Genomic DNA, 14,604 nt, shown 5'->3' on the forward strand with positions numbered 1-14,604 from the left:
GCGGGAATTGAAAGGGACACAGACTGCTGCAGCCAGCACCAGCGGGGAAGAGAACGGAGGAGCAGAGTGGCAGTGGCTGCAAATCCAACTAATTGAACCAACTAATTGATAATAAGAATCGTTGACAACAATTCTCATTATCGGTTAGAATCGATTAGTTGTTGCAGCCTTATTTTGTACATTGTAATTTCTTTTATTTCTTTTTTTAACTGTTTTGTTGAGTGTATTATAGTTAGCATTTGTTGTGATAAATGGAAGAACATATACTGTAAGAAATATACTGTATGTGCAAGCCTCATTGTTATATTTGTTTACTGACTGTGCATGTTACATGCATTTTACAGGTTCTTTCATGCTGGCTAATTCAAGGTTTACTTCTCAGACGGGCTATATGGGACGACTTTATGGCCCCTCTTTGCCAGGAAACATGCAGTATTGTCTGCGATTTTTTTACACACTCTATGGATTTTCTAAGATGAGTGACTCCTTGGCTGTGTACCTCTTTGAAGAAAACCACGTGGTTCAAGAAAAAATTTGGTCTGTTCGAGAGGCACCTAAAGGAGTTTGGCAACAAGCTGAAATTAGCTTAAATAAGCCGATGACATGCCAGGTACAGAATGTGGTTAAATTAGCATTTTTTTATTATATCACATAAATCACTTACACAACGACCAAAATACTATCTGAAATAAACGCTCGACTGTAGAAAGTTAACATTAAAGCCATATTTCAATAAACATTAACTGGGTAATTGCATTCTTGTCCACACTCTTTAAATTAATGATTCCCTGCAAGATGCCCTGTGCAGGTCTTTTGGACCCCCACTATCACCTTAAAGAGGACCTGTTACCACCAATATGCTATCACATGGGGGGCTTGTACGCCCCCCTATGTAATAGCAATTAAAGTAAAGTTAAAAAAAGTTTAAAAAAAATATTAAATCAAATAAATGTAAAAAAAATGTTTAAAGTCCCCCGCGAGCACGCGGGTATTAACGTAAACACACATCTAGTGTGCCTAGGTACAAAAACGACAATCGCACTACACGTGCTGGCCAGAGTGAGATCAATAATTCTGGGGCCAATATTTACGCCTATCTCTAAACTGATGACCTGTAGGGGCTGTTAAAGCGTTGTCTATTTACTTTTTGGGGTACTGAATTTTGTTGCCATTTCACATATGCACACAATTTTTAACCTGGGCATGTTGGGTATCTATTCATTCGTTGTAACCTCATCTTTTATATTTAAAAAAAAAATGGGTATTATGTAGTTTAGGTGCACTACATTTAACTTAAGTGCATTTTTCACAAAAGTTTGGAGTTTGATAAAGAGTTGCCCTAATATCGTGCAACATACAAATTTTAAACTGCCGCCACTTTATTTCACAGGGTCTTGGCTTTCAGAAAATATATAATGCGTGGGGGTTTGCAGTAATTTTCAGGCCTAAAATGTTGATTATAACATGTGTGCAAAAAAACGAAAACAAGACCTTGGCAGCAAAAAGGTCCTTAAGGGGTTAATATACAAATATTTCGGTATGCAAATTAGTCATTAGTTATTTAATGCAGAACTTTGGGTGCCAGTGCATAAACATGCAGTTAAATGCCACTATTTTGATAAAGCTGTTTAATATACACAGGCATCAACTTGAAATGAATCTCCGGAATATGCATTCATCTTTAGACTTGCACATATTATGCCCTACCTCAAACAAACATGAAAGTAAAATCAAAAAAACAAATCTTGCCTGCCCATAGTAATCACAGTTATGTGTACTGTTCTTTTTTAGGTGGTGTTTGTAAGTTGGTGTAAAAGTTTTTGGGATTGTGGTCTTGCAGCACTTGATGATGTTACAGTGAGCATTGGAAACTGTCATGTAGCAGGTAAAACAACAATTGTAATAATAATAATAATAAGCACAAGAATGATGCAGGTTGGAGATTGATGGACATCTGTGTACACATTGGGGGGGAATTTATCAAAACTGGAGTAGACAGAATCTGCAGCAGCTGTGCATGATCACCAATCAGCTTCTCTCTTTCATTCTCAAAGCTTAGCTTAACTGAACAAACTGAAGAGAGAAGATGATTGGTTGGCATGGGCAACTGCTCCAGATTCTGTCTGCTCCAGTGCCCCCTTGTACTTGCTGATATACAGTGGGGGCAAAAAAGTATTTAGTCAGCCACCAATTGTGCAAGTTCTCCCACTTAAAAAGATGAGAGAGGCCTGTAATTGGCATCATAGGTAGACCTCAACTATGAGAGACAAAATGAGAAAACAAATCCAGACAAATCACATTGGCTGATTTGGAACAAATTTATTTGCAAATTATGAAGACTTACAGGACACATTTGACCTCTGTCATTGCCAACAAAGGATATATAACAAAGTATTGAGATGACCTTTTGATATTGACCAAATACTTATTTTCCACCATAATTTGCAAATAAATTCGTTCCAAATCAGCCAATGTGATTTGTCTGGATTTGTTTTCTCATTTTGTCTCTCATAGTTGAGGTCTACCTATGATGCCAATTACAGGCCTCTCTCATCTTTTTAAGTGGGAGAACTTGCACAATTGGTGGCTGACTAAATACTTTTTTGCCCAACTGTATTATATAAAAACTGCTAGGTGCAATACTGTAAAATGTCAGTTAAACTTCTCAGGAACTTTGTTATTACTGATCTCATGTAAGAAGTCTCAGAAGGAAGCTGTAATTTCCTGGCTCCTTCCCACCCTACCCTCACCAAAATGGTATATGTTCCAGGAGCTGGGACATATAGGCTGTTTCAATCTAAACCTTCTCATACAGGTATTTGGTTTTGCCACATGTTCTTTAAAGGAGAACTATGGGGTTAAGGCTTTTCCCCATAGTTCTCCTTAGGGTAATGGGAGGACACAAACTAGCGTCCTTCCGTCACCCTAGGCTCCGCTGGGCGGATCCAGACATAATTGTCGGGATCCGCTTCAGCTGTGGCGTCTTAGTATACCGCGCGCAGCAGCTCGCGGTATACTGCGGCGTCTCAGTATACCATGAGTTACAGCCCAGCTGCATGAGTGGCAGCTGGCTCTGCCTATCTAGAGGCAGAGCCAGCTGTACCCACCCCCTCCCCCGTCCGATCCGCCAGTCAGCGCTGGAGGATCGGAGAGGGGAGGGGGGAATCCAGCCCTCCCCTGTCACGGCAGAGAGCTGTGACAGGATCGAGAGGTGAGCGAACGCCGGTATGTGTTTGCTTACCTCCCGATCTACTAAGCCGACCTGTGACAGTCTCATTGTCACAGGTCGGCTAGAACTATGAGGTGAGTGAAAAGCACTCACCTCAATGTTCTCTTTTAACAAGCAAAAGTGTGCTTGTTCACTGAACGGGAGGACATTTCACAGTGGTATGAATGTACAGTAAACTTCCCATTATCCAGCATTCAAGCATCCAGAACTCTCAAGCAACCAGAAAAACAAATGGAGGACATTTTGTCCTCCATTTTGTTTTCCAGTTGCTTGATAGACATGTGCACACTAAAAACTACAATTATTTAATTGATAATGTAATTCTGCGCTTACATCTTGATGCAGCTGACGGCTAGATTCCTCAGCTGGCGTATGAATGTAAACAACAGGCAGTGAGTGTGTGCAATAGCCAGCCTGCTATTGGCTATGGCAATCTGAAATAGCCAATAGGAGAATCTAGCCAGCAGATAAATGGGGCGGGGGGTTGTTGCTTGAGCATTAATAGTAACTCTCAAGCAACCGGAAATGACAGTTATCCAGCATCTACCAATCCATGTGGGTACCGGATAACCGGGAGTTTACTGTATAACACAGTGTTCAAAGTTCAGCAGTTTGGTAATGTAACATATCTAAAATTGCAGCCGTTTGGGGTAAGTAGTGTATAGCAATGTGTACTGACCCCAGTGTTCCAGCGTATGTAATGTACAACACAGAATACGGGGTGCAGTGGTCAATAATGCAATGTTATATAAAACTCAGAGTGAAGTTAAAGAACACAGTGCACACAATCTGCAGCAAGGGGCAATGTGAGGAGATCTGAATCATGTAACTTGCAGTACAGTACACACAACATAGTGGTCTAAAGTATGTGATGTACAATACTTTGTACAAAGGGCACTGGTCCAGAGTGTTGTACAAACTGCATCAATATGGAATATGTAACATTGACAGGGCCTATTCACAAAAGGATGAAGAGTTTGGAGAAGGCAGGAGAAGTGAACAATCTAGGACAAGATAGCTGAACTGGAAAGTGAGATGAATTGGAGAATCTTTCCAGTTCAGCTATGTTGTCCTAGATTGTTCACTTCTTCCTTCTCCAAACTCTGCACCCTTTTGTGCATAACCCTGATAGTATATTGTAGGGTGCAGTGGTAGCATCTAATGTGCAACGGTTGTGAAGCAAGCACTCACTCTCAATTCCTGTGTTTTGGTTTTAATATAACAATAGAACAAATGGAATGGGGTAGTGTAGAGTGTTGTAGAGTTCTCACTTTTGAAAAAAACCTTCTCACAAAAGGGTGAAGAGTTTGGAGATAGATTGTTCACTTCTCCTGTATTCTCCAAACTTGTCCCCCTTTTGTGAATAGCCCTGTAAATATTGTGTTCAGAGTTAATTCTCAGTATTCACTAACAGCTCTAGCAAAACATAAAGTGAGATATTGTTAAGAGAAAGCTATAGGATACCTTTTATTACCTAATTGGATACATATTAGGCAAGGATTCAAGAATGTTTTGTTTTCTTTGTGAACACCATTGTCTTTATTCATGGTCATGTTTGTGTTGATGTAATGCAGGTAGGATGCCTCCACTGCCTGGAAGATGTAACTTTGAAAAGGACGATTGTGGATTTCAACAGGAATGGCAAAGAAGAGGTATTTGGCACAGGAGACGATGGGAAACACCAACATCATACACTGGACCAAAGGGAGACCACACTTCTGGGGTAGGTGAGTTCTGCAGTACTGATACAAATTAACATAGATACATGATACATAACAACATTTGTATACTTGTTTCCTATGCTCTTCAGCACCATCTAGTGGCCATAGTTATTATAATTATTACAGGATCACACTACATTCAAACTGGGAATAGCTCCTTCTAGTGGTCAGAATGTAATATTACACTACGTTCGTCTTGGAAAAAAATATTAGGAACATTTGTTTTTGGCATTATTTGCCCAAAATGAACATTTACAGATATTTGCAGGGTGAAGGGCTCTGCATATTGTTTATAAGTAGACCCCCAATGTTGGGGTATGACTTTGTTTCAGATGTCTGCATAGTAGATATTAAGAAGGCTAGTGTAGTGGAAACCCTATGGCTGGAGCTAGATATGACGGACACTAGCCGTAAACTTCTCGTGGGTATTTACTTAAGAAATCGTCCAAAAGGTAATATACAGGGGTACAGGTACTCCTAGAATGAGATCCTAATAGGTTGGACTTGATGGACTAATGTCTTTATTCAACCTCAAATACTATGTAACTATGTAACTATGTAACTATGTAATACATCCTGTGTGTATTGTTGGCTGTTGGTAGGTTACAAATTATGTACTGACTTTGCAGTGTTTGTAGTAATCCCTATAGTTTCCCTTTAAAAACATACTAAACAGCAGTGCATAGATGGGAACCAGCCACATGTGTGAAAAGGCCCTAAGTGTATACAGGTTCACAGTGTCAGGGACCATAGCACCTCCAGGTGGCGCTGGAACCAGGTCCTGCAGTTCCTGCGCTCACCTGCAGGTGTTTCCAGGCAGCCAGGAGCTGTCAGGTACCAGACCACCACTGGGTGGCGCTGGAACCTGCAAGTCCAGTGCTCACCTGCTCGTGTCTCCCAGCTGTCAACGATTAATCATCCACCTGGTGCTACCTGGGAGGGTATTTAACCCTTTCCTGCAGTGTGGATGTGGCCTCCGTATTGTTGCCATGTCCTGAGTCCTGTCCCCTGCGTCCCGTTACCTCCTTGTTCCTTGACCTTTGTTCCTTGGCTCCCCTTGTGTTACTTTGCTACCCGGGTTTACTTGCCCTGTTACCTTTTTGTATGTGATTGTGTTTACATTTAGTTAGCTACTATTACTTGTTTGTGGTTACTTGTGGGTGTTGGTGGGGTTGTTTGTGGTTATATGATTTTGGTGTGTATAATAAACGGTATATAAGCTCATTGTCTGGTGTGGTCACGCATTTGATCCTCCCGTGTGAGTACCTGCATGCGGTGTGAGGACAGCCGCGCCCGGTACCCTGACACACAGTATGTTGACATTTAGCTAATGTAAACAATGCATATATTAAGAAATGAAGAGACAAAGTTTAGATTCTTAAAGTGGAGCTAGACTCAGGCAAACATACTTAATTAAAAATGATGATATACAGTAACAATTACAATAGGCACTCCTCTCCTCTTTTTCCTAGTCTAACTTTTTTAGCCATTCTACAGATTTATGTGGCTCCAAGGCACCCACCATATAAGTGGGTGTGTATGCCATCACTGGACAGATCTTCCTGTTCCTAGACTGGCCGCCTAATGGTGCCATCAGTGTTGTCCAGTGATCAGACAGAGGTGGGCAGAATATTCCTCTAATGATGTCAATGCACTAATGTGTGGCCAGAAGATCATCTGATGCCATTTTCGGATGTGAGATCCTTCAGGCAGCTCTTTGAGCTGCAGGCTGCCCACAGTTTTTATTATTTCTGTTATGTGTGCCTGGTGGCATTTTGTTTGCTGTACCACTCAGTTGGACTGCATTTGGAGGTCCCAATCATATCAGAATACTAACTGATCCTGTGTTTCAGGAAACAGAAATGTACTTCCAATTCTTTCAGGTTCATTTGGGGACACAGGTCCCACCTCTCAATGCTTGTGATCTGCTCCTAAGTACTGCTCTTCTACAAAACTGAAGCATGCTAGGAGTGGTAAAGGTTATACCTGTCTGGCCAACAGCTTTTTTTTGGCCAGTGCCCAGCTCCTCTTGTAGGTAGCAGTATAACCCAATTGTATTAGAATAACTACTGATTCAGTGTGCACTAATGAACTCTAAGAAGTAAGGGATACTGAGGGGGTTTTATGGAAACTGGAGCAGACAGAATCTGGAGCAGCTGTGTATGGCAACTGCTCCAGATTTAGTTTGCTTCACTTTTGATAAACCCCCCTCGTAGTATATGATAAAGTAGATTATAACTTGTATTATATGCTCAAATGTCCTTTGTACAATTCATGTAAATGTACTCACAATGTTCATTTCTGTAGAACAACTGTTTAAGTACTTATTTAATTTAAAATGGCATCTACAAAAACACTAAAATATAATTTTATTGATTGGATAACACTTTAGAAATACTGAATTAGTAAATGTAATGATGCAAATGTTTTTATTTTATTCATTTAAGGATATTACATGTACATTGAAGCCACCAACATGGTCTATGGACAGAAAGCAAGACTTATCTCTAGACCACTTCGAGCCATCCATGGAAAGCAGTGCTTTATTTTCTTTTACCATATGTATGGTGCTGGCACTGGAATTCTTAACATATACTTGAGAGAAGAAGTCGGCAGATATAAAGATACTCTTCTGTGGACCAGGAGAGGTGAACAAAGTATTAGTTGGTTGAGAGCACAGATAGAATATGACAGCAACAAGCAACATTGGGTAAGTTTGCAAGAATCACATAACACATTCTAGGATACACAAGGCCCCATTCACGCCCACAGTTATGGCCTATTACGAACTAAGATGGCAGGAATCTGCAAATTCCTGTGGCCAGAATCACAAGTCTTTGTTAATAGCTGCTACCACACACCCACGAACAGCTACAGCCACCATCAGCCTGTCATTGCTTTTGTGTAGGTTGACCGGCACAGCTATTCGCTAACACCTGTGTTTCTGGGTGCAGGAGTCCACAGTTTAATGCTGTTGTAATTCAGAATAGGAGAGCTGTGTACCTGTTGGGACTTGATCAGTAAAAATACTATTCTTTTGGCAGGTAAAACAGCTCCCAGATATGTATTTCATCTGTGTATTTTGATGTTTGCCTGGAGTTTAGTTTAATTAGTTCAGCTCATTGTGCATGTCTCATATGCCCAAGCATTTAAAGGGTCATCATTTCTACCTTTCTCAGCAGGGTTCTGGATTTTAGGTAAAAGTGACCTTGGCAGCTGTACACTGGCTGTATAGCTGCCTGATCAGTTTGATTGGGCTGAGACTGTAATGTCACCCTCCCACCGGACTCCAGCTCCCCCAACTCCTCCTCCATTGGGTTTCCAAGCTCTCCCACTCCTCCTGGAAGTCCAGGACCACAACAAACAGTGTCAGGATGGCCAGGAGGGGGACATTGAGAAACATTCATCCCCTATATCCTCTACAGATTTTGAGCCAGGAAGTGCTCAGCTCTGAGCATAGCCAGGTTTAGAACTGTCAAAATCATAGCTGAAAAGTAAGGTAAATCGCAGATCAAGCACTTAATCGGCTGGAGCAAAGGGCAGTGGGACGCAAAGGGTCTAATAGACCCCTAATGTCTCCATAAGCAGTATCTGTCACCTGTGCAATGCTATCACATAATAACATTTTTGATGTTACGAAGGCTTGACATATTTTGTATCTATTTACTCGATACAACCCCATCTTTAATTCTATGCAAAAACTGTGCTTGTGTGCGCTAACATTTATTTTAGTGTATTCCTTTACTAAAAATATAGATTTGATAAACAGTTGTGCAAATATTATGCAACATTAAAACATTCCAGCAATCCTATTTTTATTGAGCAATTTGTCCAGTCAAAATGCAGATTTTAACATGCAAAATTAAACAAAATTACAAAAAATGCACTAGTGCTTAAATGACAGCTTGCTTATGTACTTTGGACAAATGTTCTCACTAACAATGATATAACTTCATACATGTCATGGTAGTCAACATTCATTTTTGTAGCTTTACTATGCCTGCATCCAGCGATCAAGTGTACTAACCGTAAAACAGTAATAAATCCTCAAACTTTTTTCAATAACAAATCCAGATTAAAAAACTACACATATTACACGGTCTGAATACTTGTTTATAGTGGGAGTACTGTTAGTATTGTTCAGAATGCTCCATCTACTATGCATATGTTCCTTGATGGATTGTTATGGATGGAATTAACCACTGCGTGGTATACTTATTACTTTGAAGTGATGACGTTTGTTTTAAAAATGTCAAGATTGCTAAAAGTTAATAAAACATTTTTGAAAAAAACAAAAAACTACACATTGCCCAGCAAAATATTTCTGTATGTGCTTGCCCAAGCACTTACAGTCATCATGTTTCTGAACAGCTCCAACTCGGCTTCCCTGAACTTCCTGTGCAGTACAAGATCACAGAGGGACAGGGCAGTCTACAGAAACTGTCCATCTATTAGCTAGGAGAAGGGAGGAACGAGGAGAGGGGAGCAAGGGAGTGTCTTGCCTTGCTGTACCTTTGTGTTTGTTGAACACACACTAGAACACACATCACACACAAAGGTGGCTCCATAGGGCCATGCAAGGGAAAGGTGCCACCCTAAAACAGAATATCAGGGCCAATGCTCAGGGGACCAGTTGATTCTGCAGAAAACTAAAAATGTTAATCATCCATTGTAAGTGATTTTATCAGCATTTGAAATAGCTTAAAAACCTTTTGACTTTATTACCACTTTAACCCTTTCGCTGCCAAGCCCTCCGGAACATTTTTCAAATCAGCTGGCCAAGCCATTTTTGAATTTTCTGCAATTTTTTCCTATTGATTTGATTTTCAACTGCTGCGTTGCTAGCGTTTGTAAAAGACCCCCCAAACCATATATTTTCTGAAAGCGCAGGCCCGGTAGAATAAAAAGATGGTGATACTAAATGTGTAGGCCCTATTGTTTTAAAACTAAAAATGGTTGCTACTGCTGTTCCTGTAAAGAAGCAAGTAAATAATTACCTTTGCTGCTGCCTGTGTCACCAAACGCTACTCCAAATCTAGGGGCTTCTCTTGTTGAAGTCTTCTGCGGAAACCGACACTTTGGGGAGTGTCAATCTCCTTGTTCCCTGACACTTCTACTGGCTCCTGCTGCTAACCTCCACATCATTACTGTGTCCTGTATTGACATGTAGCTCAATGGGAGGAACCACTGGGTGCTGGGAATAACACTACCCAAAGTGTGTTTTGTCTTGCCAACCCACTACATCACTACAGGACACAATAGTGAGGTATGGGTTGGCAGGAGAGACCTCATTGGCCAGCGTGGGGGGAATGCTATCTGAGACACTTGGAAGTGTTGGATAGATTGATGTCCGTAGCTTGATCCCAGGTTTGCTTCAACACTCTTCAACTCCCTCTTTAGAAATAAATCTTACAGTTGTTCCAAATAGTAGTATTTAATTGTGCTAAAATGTATAGATGAAACTTGGTTAGGATCCCATGTAACGTAACTGTAATAGTCAACTTACTTAGTATCGATAAACAGTTGTATTTTAAAATAATACAAATCCAGCGGATACAGACTAATTAAAAATTTGAATGGACGATTCTTACTTGTAGAATTTTTAAATTGTTGTCATAATAAGAATGTTCCGTTCTTAATTTTGTTTTAACAGATCGTGTTTGAAGCCATACGTGGTATTTCTATACGAAGTGATATTGCAGTTGACGATATCACGTTTCAAAATGGATCTTGCAAAGGTAACCCATGGTTTGTATCTATAGTGTGGCAGGGGATGTGTCCATGGCCTAAATGCATTGGGAGGAATTTGTCAAAACTGGAGCAGACATAAGCTAGAGCAGTTGCCCATAGCAACCAACCAACTTATGTCCGTGATTTGTTCTGTTTGCTCCAGTTTTGATAAATATCCCCACCTTCCCCGGTGGTGTTCCTCTTTCTCATTTCAAAAAGCTGAGAGGTATGCACTAGAATTTAGTATTAGAAAACACAGGTTGGAAACTATTTTGCATCAGATTTTTTTAATTTTTGTACAATGGTATAAAACAAAAAGGTAATCCTGTAGAAGGAAAAAATTAATGTGAAAATAAATATAATATCAGGGGAAGAACTGGCAGAACATGATATTGCAAACAGAAGGGGGAGAAAATTAAAGAAAACAATTATTAACCCTTGCAGTGCAGTGAGGCTAGAATCTAGGTGCCATAAAAAAGTTATTCTCACCAGACCATCCGAGCCGGCTTATTCTTTGACCGGTGTCTCGAGCAGCTCTCCCCCTCTGCTGCAGTGGTCTGAGAATCCTGATGTCATCACACTCTATACACTGTGCATAGACTGTGTATAGACATGAGGAAACTCTGAGGAGCAGTCCATCTGTGCAGCGGAGGAGGTGACACACTTCAGTGATCACAAAAGCAGGGAGTTGGCTCCGATGGTCTGGTGAGTATAACTTTTTGTTTTTAGCACCTAGACAAAAATTAGCACTTAACCCTTGAAGTGCAGGGGTAGCCCCACTTCAAGGGTTATTAAACTTTTTAACTGAAGTTCCTCTTTGAACTCAAAAGGGTAGAGGATGTAGAAAAGAAAGGAGATATTAGGAGTATAAGATAGAAAACAAAAATAATAAAATCATCTTTTCAGAAAACATTCCAGGAGATGTGCATGATAACTGCTACATGTCCCATTATGTAAGTTAAAAGTTGCTATGATATGTTTGTGTCTAGGACACCCCTTCCTACTCATGTGCTTGGTTCACCTTCCTCTCTAGAAGTCAGAACAGAGCTACAAGTTAAATTAGAGGCATCTACTGCAGAAGGAGTTCCATTTTTACGAGATACATTCTAACATTGTTTATGACAAAATGAATACAGATAATACAGGGGAACCTCGGTTCACAAACTTAATTTGTTCCATGATTCTGGTCGCGAACCGAATTGGTCGCGAACCGAATCAAACTGTGATCAGACGGCGATCTCGACTAGAGGAAGCCATGACCAGTGACAGAGCAGCGAAGATGGCTGTGGTTGTGTTCGTCACCCGATGCGGGGTTCGCGATCGGAAGCAACATTTTGCCAAACTTCCTGTTTGCGAACAGAAGCGTTCGTGAACCAAGGTACCACTGTAATTGTTTTATTGCTGCCACTAGTCCATTAGGTTATTGTGATGTAGTTCATTCAGATTGGTTCACTGTTTTTCATTATGTCAGTACAGAGCTAGAATACAAATTAGAGGCAACACCTGCAATAGGAGATCCATTCCTCATTAAGAATCTTAATGGTTAACTAGACTGCAAATTGTGCCTCTTTATACTTGATAATGAAAGTAGACTTAAGCCCCATTCACACTGAGCGGATTGCTGCACGATTTTTGACGCGCGATATTGCTAGAAGTCGCAGGCCAATGATTTTCAATGGAGCTGTCTTAATGTACAGCTCCATGTCGCCCGTCGCTCGTCGCGGTCGCTCGTCGCGCCAGCAGGATCCTTTTTCCCGCGGATTTAGCGCGATTTTTCTATTTTTTAATGCTGCCCGACGGAGAAAGTTGCGCTATCGTCGCTGGATCGCCGCCCTGAACAGTCGCGCTATCGCGGCTGTGCGGATCCGCTTGTAAGGTATGTCGCTCAGTGTGAATGGGGCCTTACACTGAAGTCATTTTTTTAACTATTGATTTGACCAGCTATTTTGATGGGTTTTTAGGTATCTTGAAACAAATGTGTTAACCAGCACCTTTTACTATTACAGATTCAGACGATTCTGGGACACTACAATCATCTGGATATTCAGATGAAATGAATGAAATCGATTTCTAAGTCATGACTTTGTCAGTAAAGAAGACATAATTAAAATAGACATTAGTCACTCCAGAAACTGCACAGAAATTCTTTGATAGAGCAATATGAAGAATGTTTATAAACTATTTACAGATACATAGCACAACTCAGAGCACTTGTGTTCGCAGACAAGAAAATCTACTCAGGGCTAGCTATATGTTACAAATGTAATTTTGCATGTATTGTCAATAAGTATGTTTGTGCAGATTTGCTGTTTGCCACTGTTTTCACTTTATTGATTTTTGGGTGTATTTTTCAGTGTGTGTGTTTTATTTCTTAACACAGGTGGGAACCAGTAAAATTTATTCACAATAAAATATTTTATTTGTGATATAATTCTTATTTCTGCGTGTCGTTTTCCTTAGAAATGTCACTGTTCATTTCCAAAATGGTAAGCCTTAGCTTTAAGCCTTTCACTGCCAACGACTTATGCTGTACGTTGCTGGCAGCGGGCCCCTGTGATTATGGCGGCTGGGCTGCCTCCAGATTGCTTCCTGGGGCCAGTGAAAAGTGCCCCCTCACCCTGCTTCCTGGGCTCCGTTGCCCCTCCTGCGGGCCCAGGACCACCATCTCAGGTGTTGGCAGGTAGAGGATAGTGAGACCGGGGAGCATCCGTTCGCCGATCTCCTCCCTGCTGAATGGAGCCGAAAGCAACAAGCATCACTTCCAGTCCCTCAGCTGTCATTCCCCAGCTAGAGAAGTTGGACAAGAAGCTATTCAAGCCCGACCTGCACTTGAATAGCTTCTTTAAAGTATAAAGGTGACACTAGGGGTCTAATAGTTCCCAAATGTCACCTTAAAGTGAACCTGTCACCACTAATATACTATCACACAGGGTGCTTGTAAGTATTAAAAAAAAAGTAAAATAAATCTAAAAATACTCCCAAAAATGTTACAATCCCCGTGAACGTGCGTATACTAACGTAAACATGTGTCGGGTACGCCTATGTACGAACTGAAAGCGTTTTGTTTTATCTGCTTGTTATGTGCAAAAATACCTGGTGATCTTGTTAGAAATCTTGTGAGCTCCTAAAAAAAAAAAGGATCATCACAACATCAAAATCATTGCTGAATCCCCCAGGGGACTAGGTGCATATCCGAGGTCATAAGTTTACAAAAACAGTTTTCCTTTTTTTTGAACTTTTTGAACTTTGTACACTTTGTTAAGACTCAATACAATACAGGACAAAGGGAACAAAATATAAATATTTAATAAACAAATGATTAAGAGATTCTTCCAGGGACCCAAGATTGTGAGATTATGAAGCTTTTGATTATTTTAATAGTAACACAATGAATTGAAAAGGTTGTGATTTCTTTCGAAGTATAGTGTGTTATACATATCAAAATTAACAGTATGTCTGCACCCTCTACTGGTAGCTATATATAATTGATTTTCTACACTCCCGCACTCCAGCAAAAATTGGTAAAGTGTATCCAAACCCCAAAACAGAAATGTAGTATATTATAGCTTACCAATCCTCAGATCTAGTGGCTGCATTAGTTTTCTTTTTTCAGTCTTTATTCCATTTTTTTTCACCTGGCGCTCCACTTCCTGTCCTAGGGTGACTATGCTCATTCACTACACTGTATCTATCCATGTATGTAAAACTCTCCTTAGTTAGACTACACACACATCCTCCTGTCTTCATATCCATTATGTGAGGGTTGGGAGAATTTGTAGTTTAACTGCTTCAGGGCCACAATAGATATATAAACATCAGTAACCTGAAGCAGTTGTATCAATATCACAGCTGCTGCTTGGCATCATTTTCTACAGCCAGTGCCTGGCTGTCACATATAAGGGTTTCGGTGGCTATAGAGCTACG

General features: G+C 40.5%; 1 protein-coding gene across 2 annotated transcripts in view; it reads left to right on the forward strand.

Moving 5' to 3' along the window:
- MAMDC2 (MAM domain containing 2) overlaps positions 1–12,768 on the forward strand; it is a 76,786-nt gene extending 64,018 nt beyond the window's left edge. The window contains exons 9-14 of one of the 2 annotated variants that reach the window (XM_018555639.1): positions 345–610; positions 1,792–1,885; positions 4,804–4,956; positions 7,398–7,660; positions 10,604–10,688; positions 12,687–12,768. In XM_018555639.1, coding sequence (XP_018411141.1) covers positions 345–610; positions 1,792–1,885; positions 4,804–4,956; positions 7,398–7,660; positions 10,604–10,688; positions 12,687–12,754 — 929 coding nt within the window. In that variant the 3' untranslated portion in view covers positions 12,755–12,768. Of the gene's footprint in view, positions 1–344; positions 611–1,791; positions 1,886–4,803; positions 4,957–7,397; positions 7,661–10,603; positions 10,689–12,686 lie in introns of those variants that run through there. The other variant, XM_018555640.1, reaches the window with a different exon arrangement.
- The last annotated feature ends 1,836 nt before the right edge of the window (positions 12,769–14,604 follow it).

This window comes from Nanorana parkeri, unplaced genomic scaffold (assembly GCF_000935625.1).
Source record: "Nanorana parkeri isolate BGI_ZX_2015 unplaced genomic scaffold, ASM93562v1 scaffold206, whole genome shotgun sequence".
Lineage (NCBI taxonomy): Eukaryota > Metazoa > Chordata > Amphibia > Anura > Dicroglossidae > Nanorana > Nanorana parkeri.